The 14,564-nt window shown below is 47.7% G+C and overlaps 1 protein-coding gene across 2 annotated transcripts in view; it reads right to left on the bottom strand.

The window, feature by feature from the left end:
• Nucleotides 1-14,564, bottom strand: part of GRHL3 (grainyhead like transcription factor 3) — a 33,857-nt gene that overhangs the window by 13,803 nt on the left and 5,490 nt on the right. Inside the window, exons 1-2 of one of the 2 annotated variants that reach the window (XM_065744387.1) lie at nucleotides 7,792-7,887; nucleotides 299-485 (exon numbers count right to left, since the gene is read on the bottom strand). In XM_065744387.1, coding sequence (XP_065600459.1) covers nucleotides 299-485; nucleotides 7,792-7,808 — 204 coding nt within the window. In that variant the 5' untranslated portion in view covers nucleotides 7,809-7,887. Of the gene's footprint in view, nucleotides 1-298; nucleotides 486-7,791; nucleotides 7,888-14,564 lie in introns of those variants that run through there. The other variant, XM_065744386.1, reaches the window with a different exon arrangement.

The following is a 14,564-nucleotide window of genomic DNA, read 5'->3' as shown; positions in this document are numbered from 1 at the left end:
AGGCCTGTGCTCCAGAAAGCTGTTATATAGGATGAACCCCAGCCTGAGACCCAAGACACTCATATTCAATGTTTTCCATCCTGTTCTGGCTTTGTTATGCAAAATGAGATTAGTTTACATCTGTGATTGGGGACAACAGTGGCCCTCTAAGGCTGGGGATTTCCTAAGGATCATTGTATGACCAACACAGAGAGCTCAGGGGTGGAGGTACCCCCTCAGGGGGCTCAGCATGTTTTACCTCCACCCTTGTGCTGTGAGACTGACTCCCCCAGGACATCCAGCCCCAATAGGAACGTACCATGTAATAGTCATAGAGGAGGCTCAGGGCAGCCACACTGTCATCATCTCCATTTACCCTCATCATGGCTTTAGTGGCTGCAGTCAGGGGGTTCTCCAGGTAGGTTTTCCAGGCTTCATCTTCATTGGTATAGGAAAACTTCTGGAAGTTCATGGTGTCGTTCTTCATCAGACGCACAGATCTAAAACTGAGCCAGACAGAGGAAGCAGGAGATGAAGGGTATGGATTTTTCACAGTAATTTCCATGCCACCCAGTTGGATGCATGAAGGGCTTCTGAAAGGCACTGCTGCAATGGAGGAGGGCCATCTTCCTGGTCCTCAGCTCCCAGTTTGGCTCCCAAAGCACAGGATCTCAAAAACAGGCCAGGGTCACACTTTGGACTACATAGAGGGGCAGACTTTTCCCAGTCATCTGTTGTCGATTTCTCTTTGAGGGCCAATCTCAGCACACTTCCCCTATGAAATACCTACCAGAGCTGAGGTTTGTGGGAATACGTGTGCTGAGAAGCAATGGACCAAAATACTGTCCTGCCTGTTCTTCTGGCACTTTCTCCAGGTCTCTCCATCTGAAGTTAACAAGCTGCCAGACACATAATTATCCGAAGATTGGTTATCTTTCCTTCTCCTCCAGCAAATCTTACATGCACATCCCCTGTGGCCCCGCACTGTGGGCTCACCTCACTCAGGGGGGATGAGTCAGTGGCTGCATGCTGTCACATCCACGTGGATGTGCTGCTGCTGCAACAGCTCATCATATTCCCCATAAGAAAGCATGAGTTCTGAGGCCAAAAATGAGTTTTGTTTTTTTTTTCTCAGCAGCTTTCAGGAAGGGCAGACTGGTTTTTGTTAGTGGAAGTGGTATAAGAAAGATCCCCTTCAATCTCTAAAGCTGCCAAGAGCAGGACACATTCAATTGCTGGATTTTTTATGGAAAGAGAATGTAATTCAGTGATTCAGTGATAAATGCTGCATTTGAATAGCTTTTCTATAAGGAAAAAGGTATTTCCATTTTGTCCATGAAATCTCCATATGCTCACAATAAGCCTCAGGCTTATAAGTGAACCATTTGAGGAAAGATAATTCATCATGGAATGAATCTAGTGTTCTGAAGGTTCTGGTCACAGCTGGATGTGGCCTGTCATCAGTCTGGTGCTGCTCCCAGCTCAGGAGCTCTCCTCTGCTAAGCACAGTGGTGGCTACCTGGTGGGAAACTACATTGATAGGAAACTACATTGGTTCCCAGCCTCTCCCAGAGCAGCACACGAGGCCAACAGCTGTCCCCACTGTCCTTGCACAGGAGAGAACCTGCTATGAGCACTGCTAACAGCTCGACACCCAGTTCCACTGGTGTCAGTGCCACTGTGGAGGCATGGCAGCAGCTCCTGGTTATAGGCAGCCCCCCGGCTCCCCATGCACTTGCTGTAAGGACATGCTGAGCTCGCTCTTCTTCCTTATGCGCTGGGACAAGGCACCAGCAGCAGTTTCACCCTGTGCATGAAATCTCACCAGGTGCTCTGTGAGTATCATTTCTTTAGCGTTTCTCACACAACCCTCCCTCCCTGACAGTGCTGCTGCCATCTCCAAGGCAAGCAATAGGCATGACTCAGATTTCACCATGTTGGCTTGGCGATAGGCGGACAGTCCTGTCTGGGCAGGACTGCTCACCCACTCCCAATCCAATCTTCTCAAGGAAGAATAGGCAGAAACAACGCTTACTCTCAGGGTGAGATGTAGCTCCTGTTGCTGGTAATCAACACAGATAAACACACCATGGAGGATGTAGCAACAAAGCACTCAGGAGCTTAAAATGAACAAATATCACAAGGAGAAAAGCTTCAGAGCGTTGTTCTCCCTCACCTAAGCCCTCAACCAGGCTGCTCTTTGTCATACAGATCTATGAGCCACTGTGAGCTCTTGATCACCTTCCCACACCCTAGGGGAGATACTGATGGGGCAGAAGGAGATGGGGCAAGGGCTGAACATCTTAATCACTTGCAGCTGTGTCCAGTTTATGAAGGATTAAGTTTGACAGGTGCCCCAGGAGCCTACATCTTGTGTTCACATGTGGCTTTAGCTTTGCTGGTCAGCCCAGCTGTGATGCTCACAGCATCACTGCCCTATCATGGGCTCCATCTGACATTCTTCCAAGCACTCTGATCTGACCTGAAGGCCAACAAGGTGAGCCCAAACCTGCAGAAAGAGGGTGATCCGAGGAAATAAGCAGATATGATAACAGGTTTGAGGCACCTCTTTAGCACCAGGTGCATCTCAATCTATGCAACAACAGCACACTGCCACATCTGTTCTACACCCACCTCCAACCCAGCACTGGCAATCTCTGTGAAGTAGAGATGCCGGAAAGAGACATCCAAATCCAGATCCAGACACATATGAACTTTACTTTCATCATTCCCTGTGATGCCTTTTCCATGTGGTTATGCCAAGTTTGTCCACAGCAAACTGTCTGCTATGTTGAGCATAACAATCTTTCCTTTGCAGGCAGTCGCCATAGTGCAGAGGCTCAGACAAAGCAGGGATCAGTCGGTGGAACACAAACCCATGGGGCTAGAGCTCTCCCTTCCTGGGAGCCTCGGGGTCATGCGCAAAGCAGACTTAGGAAGCGAGCAGTCTGCTTCCAAATGGCTCCGAGTTTGACACAAGGTGATACCAGCCCCTTTTCCCTGGTCCATCCCACTGCATCTCAGTTTTCCCAATTTATCTGCACAGCCTACCATAACAGAGACCTCCTGATTATGAATAAACACTCAGGGCTATGCTGAAACAGAAGAATGTACCCAAAGGGTCTGGGTGGGGAGATCATCCCCCTACAGGAAAGAAGCACTCATACTCCTTTCACCTTTTGTTGGTTTCAGTGGGTGGTTTGCAGGCCTTTAAGCTTTGTGTTGCTTTTCTTTGTTCTCTCCCCTCTAACTGCAGCCTAAACAACAGCCGTGCCAGATGCTCTGCAAAAACATCAAATTGTCAAAGGAACAGGGAGTCCATGGCAACCAGCAGCAGAACTCAGAGAGGCTCAGCAGAGCCCCTGGTTCACAGTACTGCAGAGACAATGCTGGTTCTTAGCCCTGGTTTGGTGCACTGTGCTCACCTCCCTGCTGGGAATGGCCCCAATGTTCCCCAGGGCCTCCTATCAGCGCAATGGGAATTGACCAGCACCACACTAGAGAGCAGGGCAAAAAAGGCAGTGCTTGGCATAATGACTGTCTCACGGCAGAGGTTTTACCCGTACCTCAGGCCTTCCAGCAAAGGAAGGACAGCATCTCCGTATCTAAACCCAAACGTTCTAATTTTTACCCTATCTTTGCCAGTTTAATAAATAAGCATATCTGAATACACAGCAGCAGCACAGCTATCTGTAAGCACACTGCCACAGTGAGGCACAGGAGAAGTAGAACTAGAAAAAAAAAAGCCCAGAAAGAAAGACCCAAACTGACAGTGAGGAATGCCGCCCAGATGCAGTGCATAGGAGTGCAGGTCTCAAGGTGCCAGAGCTCCAGGAGAGCTCTGTTTTCAGTGCCCAGACTTCTGCAACCACAGGCCCATGTATTCACTGTCAGGGGGACAAAGACATGGCCCCTCTCCCTGGGTTTCCTCAGGGGCAGCTTAGCCCCAGATCAGCCTCAGGAAGCATTGATGCTCTCAGCACAGCACCCAAACACCACCAGCCGTCCCCAGCCCTATTTCCCACAGAACTGGGCCATGCGCGCACCCAGCTGAGACCCCACACCAGTATTTTTCTGCACGTGGGAACTGTCGAGCAGATGCATGCTGCCTGGGATGAAGAAGGGCACTTGGGGACATGGTCAGTGGGCAACACTGGTAGTAGGTGGATGATTGGACTGGATGATCTTAGAGGCCTTTTTCAATCCTAATGATTCTATGAATGCAGGAATGCCACAGCAGGCCCTGAGCCAGGGCCCTCAGTAGCATCTGCCATCCCCTTGCACATCTGAAGCACTGCACTTCCCACTCATATTTGCATGGCAGACAGATCAGGAGACACCTCATGTACATGTGTTCAGAACACAACTATCCTCTCCACCAACACACGCACAGAGTTAATTTCTTTTCTACTGCTCTCCAGGTAATCAGTTTTTAACATAGTAAACATTTGTGGGTTATGAGGTCCCTGACAGAACAGAGCCCATTTCTGCACAGTTTCATTCTTCCCTCATCACATCCCACCAGAGAGTCCCATAGTCTTGCACTAAGACATGGGGCTGTCTCCTCCTTACACTGTTCCATTTGCTCTACAGCGCTCATTTACAAATGCCATAAGAGCAGATGTGGCTGTTAATCTCACGGAAGGTTTGCTGTGTCAGTTACACAGCCAAGTCCATGTTGGAGCCACAAAACCATGGTGGGTGGGTTGGAGAGACCTCACAGCTCCCCCACTCCACAATGCATTTCAAGAAATATTTTTGCCCTAAAAGAGGTTAGATGTTGGGAGAAATTGCTATTCTGAAAGGATGGTTGGGAGCTGGAATGGGCTGCCCAGAAAGATGGCTGAGTCACTGTCCCTGGAGGTGTTCAAGAAACGTTTAGATGCTGTACCAAGGGACATGGTTTAGTAAGGAAATATTAGTAATAGGTGGACAACTGGACTGGATGATCCTGGAGATCGTTTCCAACCTTGGTGATTCTATGATTCCACGATTCTATGATACAAGTATGATTCATCCCATCCTGGGTGTAAGCGTGTTAAATAACTCATTTCTTGAGATCAAGCATCCCAGCTCAGATGCTTGGTAAAGACAAAATAACAAAAAGAAACAACATCTTGGTACCAGGAGCCACTTGTTGGTAAGCGTCTCCTGCTCTTTGCCTTTGAATGCTAACGATTATAAACACTGCAGGGACAAAAGAGCACTTTGGGACCAGGTGCCTCACACCCCGCTGCTCTCACCCATAACCACAGCCAGCCGGCAGAACAACAGCACTGGGAGGGATAACAACAAACATCAATGCCATCATGCTCCCTCATCTCCTGAGCCTCCGAAACTTGGGTACTGGCAACAGAGTTTCAGCCAGAATACAATCATATGCTAACTCCACTCACCACAGTGCTCACAGTGCAGTGCGGTGTAACACCAACAAAACAGTTTACAACAACCAGCAATTCCAGTGCAAAACTGAAATGGAAGGAGCAGACCTCCATCACTGTAACTGTACCCACTGGTTGAAACTGACCCGAAACAGAGATGCTTTGTAAACGCTGACTTATATCTGCTTTGAGTCACAAGTTTATCTGGGGGGTTTTACTCCTTTGTTTTGAATTCCATAGCAGTTGCTGCATCTTTAATTTACAAATCCCTCTTTATATAACTTATAAAAAAACAGCACACCCAGTGCACATCTCCTGTGGAAGTGTACTTTGCTACAGCGCAGCTATCCCTTGTGTGCTTTGCTGCCAGCATTTCATAAAAGGGCTTTAACTTTTCATTCACTAGGAGCATAACTCAAGTTTTAATAACACACCTTATGCATGACAAAAATTTGCTTCTGGCAATCATGGTTTCGACCACAAAACCACAACTGGGAGTAACTCCTGGTTAACTCCTTCAAGCCCACGCACTGCAATACTAGACACAAGTTCAATACAGGCGACGATGGAAATTATCAGTTAGAATATTTTAGAATAGGCAAAACATCTCATTCTCTCATGTCACACTAGTATCTTCCCAGAGATTTCTGTGCAATTAAAGTCACAAAGAGGAAGATCATAAAATCACAGAATCACTGAGGTTGGAGGGAACTCCAAAGCCCATCCAGCTCCAACCCCCCAACCATGGGCTGGTTGCCCCCACCAGGTCAGGCTGCCCGGGGCCCCATCCAGCCTGGCCTCAGGCACTTCCAAGGTGGGTGGGATCCTGGGCAGCCAGATGGTTAGCAGCCCTGCCCATGGCTGGGGGAGATGGCTCACCCTGCTGGTTTTGCGGCAGCAGCAGTGCAGGTACCTGACAGCTCCGCCTGGCACATCCCACAGCTTGGATCCATCCAGGGATCCATTCCACTGCAAAGGTGCTCTTGGGTTCAACCTACAGGAGCGTTTCAATTGAAGAGGAGCACAAAGCCCTGTGTAGAACTAGGCTGTCTGAGAGCAGATAGCAGCAAAGTGTGTTATCAGTCCTTGGAGCTGAATGACAAAGGGATGCTGTCCCTGCCATACCCCCCCCCCCCTCCCCCCCCACACACACACCTTTCTAAGTGAAAGGCCCAGGGATTAACAGTCCGTTAGAAAAAGGAGTCAAGCAACCATGTAATTCACTGGTCACATCATGCCCCACTCCATAATTACTGATACATCAATCTCAGTCTGCAATGTGCACACGCACTCGGGATTAACCACATGGCCTGACTCAAAGCCCAAACACATTGACTACAAATGACCCAGAGAGTTCAGAAGGTGAAAATCTGTCACAGAATCTTAATCGACCCCCAAGTGTATGGATCCCACTATTTGCATTAAATAATAATTAGCTCTGCACCTTTTCACAGCTCTTAATTAGGAAGAGATCAGCTGTCACAATGCCTCTGTCAGGTCTGTAAACACACATACCTCTGTGTTTCTCTTTCAAAACAACTTTCTGAAGCTCTATGCCTGTACACAAACACACCCATGTCTCTGTATATGCTTTAAATGTATCTTGTTATACCTATATTTCTCGGTATTTTATTACACATACATATTTCATATATCTGGGTATACATCTGGGCAGCTTTGGAATGCTACACCGACAGCAGCACTCACTAATTTTCTGCATCACTTTCCAACATCACATCACATCACCCTGATGTCACGCTCCATAACTTTGTTCCAGAGGCGCGAGACGCCGAGGGGAAGCGCATCACCATCAGCAGCCACAGCTGCAGATGCTGCAGAGCATAAGGAGTTATAGGGGATCGACAAAATGTTAAGTGCTTTTCCTTGTTTTAAAAAACATGTTTTTTTTAAAAAGTTCATACAGTCAGCTACAGATATTTGATGGAATAATGTGAAGCCACTTACCTTAATGCGCTGTCCCACACCCCCCAAAAAAATAAAAAAACAAACAAACATAGCAACTCATCAAAAACTGTTAAATAATTTTTTCTAAGAAAAAAACAAAACAACAACAACAAAAAGCATAAAGTAACAGACAGAAAAGCACGAGAGGCTGTAGAATGTGTTGGATGACAGATTTCCCCTAGATAGACCTGATGTGTCATAACTTAAACCAGAAAAAAAAAAAAAAAAAGGGATCGGAGTTTAAAAACCTGCTAAATAACACCACTGCAAAGTGGGACCTCCTCAGGGCAGCATCAGGTGAGGGGGAGTAGAACATCCCACAGACATCCCAATCCTGCATGGTGTGCATGCTGCTGGAAGGGATTCCCCGAGAGCTCCCTGGGACCCACAGTCCTTCCTTCAGTCCCAAAAAACACACTCAGCTCCAGATGTGGAGGGACCGGAGTGACAAAAACCCTCTACTTACTCAAGTTCATTGGACATCTTTCCCCGCGTTCCCAAATCCTTGCCAACGGTAAAACCCTCGATGACTTCTCTTGTCTAGGACCTGCTGTACACAGGCATTGCCTGCAAAGTGTTTGATTTATGTTGAGGTTTTGCAGGCAGGCATGTTGCTGACAGCAGCCCCAGGACGGCGCCCATTGGCTGCCGGCACAGGTGCGGTGGGACAGGTACACCCGGACAGGTGCAGCTGTAACCCTGTGTGTGCCGGCACAGCGTGCAGGAGGAGGAGGGAGAAGCCCTGGGGGCAGACAGGGCGATAAAGAAAGGAGTGGGTTCAGTTATTCATCTCCGTGATAATTAGTTTCAGTTTGGCAGACATGTTCTACACACTGCAATGCCAAGAAGCTGTCATTTTTATGGATCTGGGGGTTGATTTGTCTTTGGCTGTTTCTTTATAGATAAATATTTGGAAAAAATGCATACATACATATATATATATATATATATATGCAAAAATTAGGGAAGAAGAAAACCTCTTCATTTTGTCTCGTTCCTAAATGGTAGTAACACCTACAGACCTCTCCTTTCTTTTCTCTCCTTCCTTGAGCTGATCCCTCCAGGAAGTCTATGCACATTGGTGTGCTTATAAAAGCAGTGCTTAAAACAGCAGTTTATAGGAACCCAACTGTGAAATGCCACAACACACAATAAGGACACTGACTCAGGGTATATCTACCATTACACCGAGTTCATAAGAAACTGGGATGTGGGATAACCCCTCTGTATGGCACACGCAGCACTGCCATGCTCCTCTGCAGGAATACCACCCAGGCAATGACTCTGGAGCAACTTACCTGCAAAGGGTGAGCAAGTTTATGCAATAGAACAAAACTCATCATGGATTCAAGCACTCCTGTTGGATGGTTTCTGTCATCCGTGTTGCAATGAGAGGCAAAGGATGGGCTCAGTGGTGACTCATGTTGACTGGATTTGGAAGGCAGGAGAAGATTTTATAAGACAAGTCGGTGCAAGCCTTAAGACAAAGGGAAAAAGAAAGGCTTCCACCACTCTTTTTCATCCCCCATCACTCCATCTCACTGAATCTGCCGCATTCAGTGCCACGTACCAGTGGATGGATACAGGTGGGGAGAGAGCTGCTGAGCTCTCAGCCTGGTGGCAAGTGGCCTTCCCAGCCCAATTGGGCAGGCACAGGGCATGTCCTCACAGGCAGATGTGGAGACAGCACATTACACTGAGTACAACACCCTTCAAACACAGCTACATGGCTCATGGCCTTGTGCTGGCTCTGGCCCACAGCCTTGGATCATGAACCAGGACACAGACACAGTCTATCTTCTGGGAGTGAAACCAAAGTTCTGGAGAGCAGCTGCTGCCAGGGTATGGGACAGGGGAGAAGGGCAATGCTCAAAAGTCAATAGAATGAAGGCTGGGGTCAGAATCAGTGCCATAAAAGGAGCCACACAGTGTGAGAGCACAAAAAAGGAGAGAACACGCACACCCTTTCCAGTCAAGAAAAGGACAAATCTTGGGCAATGGTGGCCTTAAGTGATTAATATTCTGATTATGCTTCCAGATTAAGGAATCCTTACCTAGTGTACAGCAACTGAAGTGGGACTGCTGGGAACCTGTCCTTCACCAGGGTCCAGCCAGAGGGAATGTCCCCTCTCTGGGCAGTGCAGCGGGGAGTAGCATCCCCTCGGGGCATTTCCAACCCCTTCTGACCTTTTAGAGAGACTTACTAGATTCCAGCAACAAAAGTGAAGGAGGGGAAAACATTAGCAGAGCCAGACCATGCTGATGAATGGGAGGGCATGGGATTCTGACTTCCCTAAGAAAAAGCTAAGCTGAAGAGAGGGAGAAATGCATCTGACAAAACTGACATGCTTTCCCTTAGAGAAAAGTGCCCCAGCACCATTCTGGATTAGTCCAATCCCCCTCTGGATGGAAAGGTTCTGGTGTCCAGTCTCTGCTGATGGAGTAACAGTGGGGTCAGTGTTGTCTGCTGCTCTGTGACAGGGGACAGCCAGGAATGTTCATATGCAGCTCCACTCCTTCTGCAATTCATGTGTGCCTACTTGAGCATCAAGGAACCCCGCAGTCTTTGGGAGCTACAGGACCTTGCTAAAACTGCTCACATCAGAAAACAGTCCCTTACCAAGAGCATGTATGGCAGCACCATTCGGCTCTGCTCTCCCAGGTACATTCCTGGGGCCAAATAAATCCTACCTTCCCACAGCCAAGATTCTCCAGGACATAATGATGCTGGAGGTCCAGGACTACTCTGCGTGCCCTAGGGATCACCATCCTCCCCTTGGCCCATCCCTTCTCCTGGGCACCTTTGTATTTTTTTGGATAATGCAAGTTTCGTGGTGCCCATGAGGCCTCTGGGCCCAGATACCCAGACAATTCCTTTGACTGTGATTTCAGTATTTTTAATTATTATTTTCTCTTTCTCTCTTTTTTTTTTTTTTTTTTTTTGGTCTATACTCCACCCTCCTCGAGTATCTGGTGAGGGGGTGGGATAGAAGAAAAAGACCAAGAGATACATTCCCTGTGCACAGAACCTCCTACTTCCCTTCCACTCCCCTGTTAAATATACCTTGGAACAAAAGCTCTTTATGATGCTCTAAAAATAAAGCACGCAGCAGTCAAGACAAACTGCAAAGTTTAAAAGACAGGGCCAAATTCTGCTCACAGCTACACCCTCTCTAAGGCAACAGGGTTGCATTTGTGTTTGGATTGTTAAACCCTCTTTAAATATCCAGGGGCAAACTGTGATTAGCTGCATTTTGTTGGCAGTAGATCAGCAGCTCTGTGACTAAGGACAGCCTCACTCACTGGCCCCGAGTGCTCACCCCCCAATGACACTGCTGCCCTGTGAACAGGCCACCCTGGTGCTCCTGTTTCACCCTCAGCCACCAATCAGGCACTTCAAATCCCCTGTTCCAAACCTGAGTTCTTTTCCATGTGACTTGAAAGTAACTTCAAAGCAAGAGCTCTTATTACAGAGACAGGGCCACAGCATGTCTGGGTTGGAGGAGACTCCAAAGCCCTCTCAGCCCCACCCATGCTATGGGCTGGCTGTCCCCATCAGCTTAGGCTGCCCAGGGCCCATCCATGGCCTTGGGCACCTCCAGGAATGGGGCAGCCACAGCTCTGGGCAGTAGCACCAGCATCTCAGTGCCCTCTGGGAAGAAAATTTCCATCTGATATCCATCCTACGTCTCCCTTCCTTTGGGTTAAAGCCATTCTCCCTTGCCTATCACTATTTGCCCTGTAAAAAGTTGCTCTCCGTCCTGTTAAAAGCTCCCTGTAGGTACTGGAGTCCATTAGGACATAGGGCTTTTCACCTCTTAGAGCCATCAAACATCCCTCCTCATTGCCCTGCAGTGTGCTAGGTATTTCAGCTGTGCTTGACCAAGGGTTATTAACATACTTCAGGAATTAATACATAGTAAGTGGAAGCAGCCTGAAGCAGGTTAAAGCAAGCTGTAAAGGGAGATGTGACTGCTTCAGGTACTTTTCCAGCAAAATCATCACTTGCAACACACAAGCTTTAAGAAACTTTTGTTACCCAGAGCAGGCACTGTTACCCAGTGACACCCCCACCTCCAAGAGCCCTTTCTTTGGAGGCAGAACAAAAAGCTGAATTGGCACCACACACAGCACAACAGCAGCCACAAAGAATCACTCTGTAGTGCTATTGCCACTGAGGAAAAGGAAAAATGAATTTGCTCTGGAGTGATCAAGAGACACAGACAGACCCCACAGTGAACCTTCTCAGGGGCTATACTCAGTCAGTGCCTGGGGGGCTGCAGGCTCTGCTGGATCCCGGTACCACTAAGCAGCCCAACCCAATGCTAAATTGTTCTTTTAACAGAGTTGGGGCCATTTATTATTACCTGTTGTAGCCCACAGGGCTATAGGAAAATTCCTGTTGTCTTTATCTAGTTTTACCTGTTCTTACACAGTAATAGGTTTGGGTTGCAAACAACTGACCCAACCGAAAATCCTCGGGGCAGCACCTTCAGCTGAAAGGAACAAACACAGCTCACAGCCTCAGCTTCTCTCCATGGAAGGAGCTTCACTTTCCCACTGACTACAAGGATCAGAGTGCTTGGGAAATTTCTGAAATGGACCAAATGCAAAACATCAAGTATTGCCCCCAACCATTCCACCCACTGACAAAGTCTGATTGGTTCTGCTTCCCTCAGGAAATTACCTTTCACCTGTCAGTGAGGCTATAGCAGAGATGGGTCCGGTCTCAGATACCTCAGCTGACCCCACCCATCATCAGACAGTCCTTTGTATACACAGACAGCGAAATGTCACTGGCAGAAGCTGCTCAGAAGAAATTATCCCCATCAGCCAGTGGTTAACTTCTGCAGAAGAGATTGGGCTCGGGTTCAGCCTCCAGTTGCAGAAACTTCTGTGGGTTTCCACCCTACTGTCTGCACAGCCATGCAGCTGCAGAGATGCCAGTTCGTGCTGATGGCACAGAAATAGATTTCATCCAGTGAGTTCCTAATTGAGTGAATAAAAAGGGAAATATTATGAATGATCATCAGTCAGTCCTAGTGGACCATAATGAATCTGCATTGGGAGATTAGAAACACCTCTTTATGTGACAATTTCTTTTCTGTAGTTAATTAGAAAAGCTCAGGTCAGAAATCCATAACTATGAGCAAACCAGACCTGGGAGCCACCTTTCACTCCTGGAGCATTTAAACAAAAAGGCAAACATGGAGGGAGGGGAGCAGCATAAGGCTGGGCAGTGGTTTGGTACAACAGCTGTGGGAAATGAATCTCATTTCCACTGGGCGCACTGGATCCCCTGCCGCTGGGTGAATGAGCTGTTGTCCTGTGGTGATACAGCCCCAAGCACCAAATGCTTCACCTGGTGCTGAGCTCTATCTGTCAGCTTCTTACAGACAGGGAGGGATTCACTCCCCTTTGAAAACTCCCATCCAGCAGGCCCAGCATTAGTCCTGCTTGCTGCCCAGGGGCTCCAGCTTTGCTATGCAGTCATCAAAGGAAAAAGCAAGACCCTACAGAGCACACTGCATGTGGGTGCTGCAGCAAAGCCCAAGCAAAGCTAGCAGTGCCAAAGCCTCTTGTAAAACTGACAATTTGAGACTGGCAAAAGGGGAAACCTGGGCTTTCACACTTTATCTTCTGGTGTAAGCACAGCTCAGCAGAGCTCCTGCAGGATGTCACCTCCTTCCGATGGCTCACTGCTGTAACTGCTCATACTACCATGCCATAATCTAAAATTGAAGGTGAAAAATCTGCCCATCATAACTTAAACCTGAATTCAGGTCAGATCTGCCCTCTTGATAACAACTCTATCCAAAACTCATAGAAACTTGTTAGATCCTTTTTAAATTGCTCAGTGCTATAACAGGCTGTCCAGAGAGGTTGTGGATGTTCCAAATGTGGAGATGTTCAAGACCAGGTTGGATGGGGTCTTGGGCAACCTGGCCTAGTACCAAATCTGGAGGTTGCTGTGGCAGGGGGGTTGGAAGTCAATGATCCTTGGGGTCCCTTCCAACCCAAGCCATTCTATGATTCTGTCTGATTGAAACCAATAAACCCACAAGCCTTCCTATGTGGCAAATCCAGCAGAGGAATTTGTTTTCACTCACACATTTGTTTCACAGGGGTGGAACCCCTGCCCCAAGGCAAGAGGTTGGGGGATTAACAGAGAGTTCATGGCATGGGCCCAGCTGTCAAAAGGAGTGGAAAAACAGCAGGGAGTATAGCAATACCTAAAGAGACACACCATGATGCCTTGGGTGGCAGTTAGCACATATGGGCTGCTGGCCTTTAGGGGCTTGGGCATTTTCCTTCCATGTACAGAATGCCTACTGCAAGAACAACATGCCTCTTACAAAACAAACTGCTGCTTCCACCAATCTTGTTTTACTTCAAGGCCTGTGATCAGACTCTCTTCAAAGCTGATAATTCCATGTTTTCCCCACAAATACTATATAGCACACAAACATGAAGTTTATGTCAGCCTCCTGAGAATACCACACTTGATTCACCTGCAACCCTCTGCTACTGGGTTTGAGCAAAATGGTATTCATCACTGATACCCAGGGAGGATCTCTTGCCACAGCTTGCATTTATGGCATGGAAACGGGAAGCAGGAGAGCGAAGCACTGCTCACCGCACATCAGTGTGCTGAGCTTTGCCTCACACAACCTCTGCACCGGTTCCAGCTGGAGGCCTGTTGGGGCAGTCCTGCCCTTGGACAGATGCCACTCCTGCAGCTCTCATGGGATCTGTAGCCCTGACCATAAAACAAGTAACTTTATGCAAGACTTAGAAAAATTTGCCTACCTGGAGTGTCTAGTCACCCACACAAACCACTGGTGGAGATGTGACTTATAGCAATGCATTTTTACCCCAGTTTGAAACAAGATCAAACAAATTGCACTGCACCAGCAGAAACTATGTTTGTGCTAGAGCTGGAACTGTGCTTGTGGCCAAAACCCAAGTGCAACTGAGTCCTAGAAAGGCAATGAAAGGAAGCTACAACCTCACCTGGACCTAAAGGGTTTATAACCATGACAGCGAGACCTTCTCCTGTGTGGTTAACCTCCGCCCATGAAATCAGTGCTTGCTGCTCAGATTTTCAGCACAGAACAAAATCATATAAAAAATGAAGAAAAAAACAAACAAACAACCCAATCTGGGTCAGTCCTGCAAGAAGCCAGAGCTTGGTAAAGAGGTAATGACAAAGACTGGGTTTTAAGGGGTGCTACATTG

The sequence above is a fragment of the Cyrtonyx montezumae genome, unplaced genomic scaffold, assembly GCF_038088225.1.
Source record: "Cyrtonyx montezumae isolate F1298 unplaced genomic scaffold, pur_monq_1.0 scaffold_31, whole genome shotgun sequence".
NCBI lineage: Eukaryota > Metazoa > Chordata > Aves > Galliformes > Odontophoridae > Cyrtonyx > Cyrtonyx montezumae.
The sequence above is the reverse complement of the archived record's forward strand: the minus strand, read 5'-3'. Positions and strand labels throughout refer to the sequence as shown.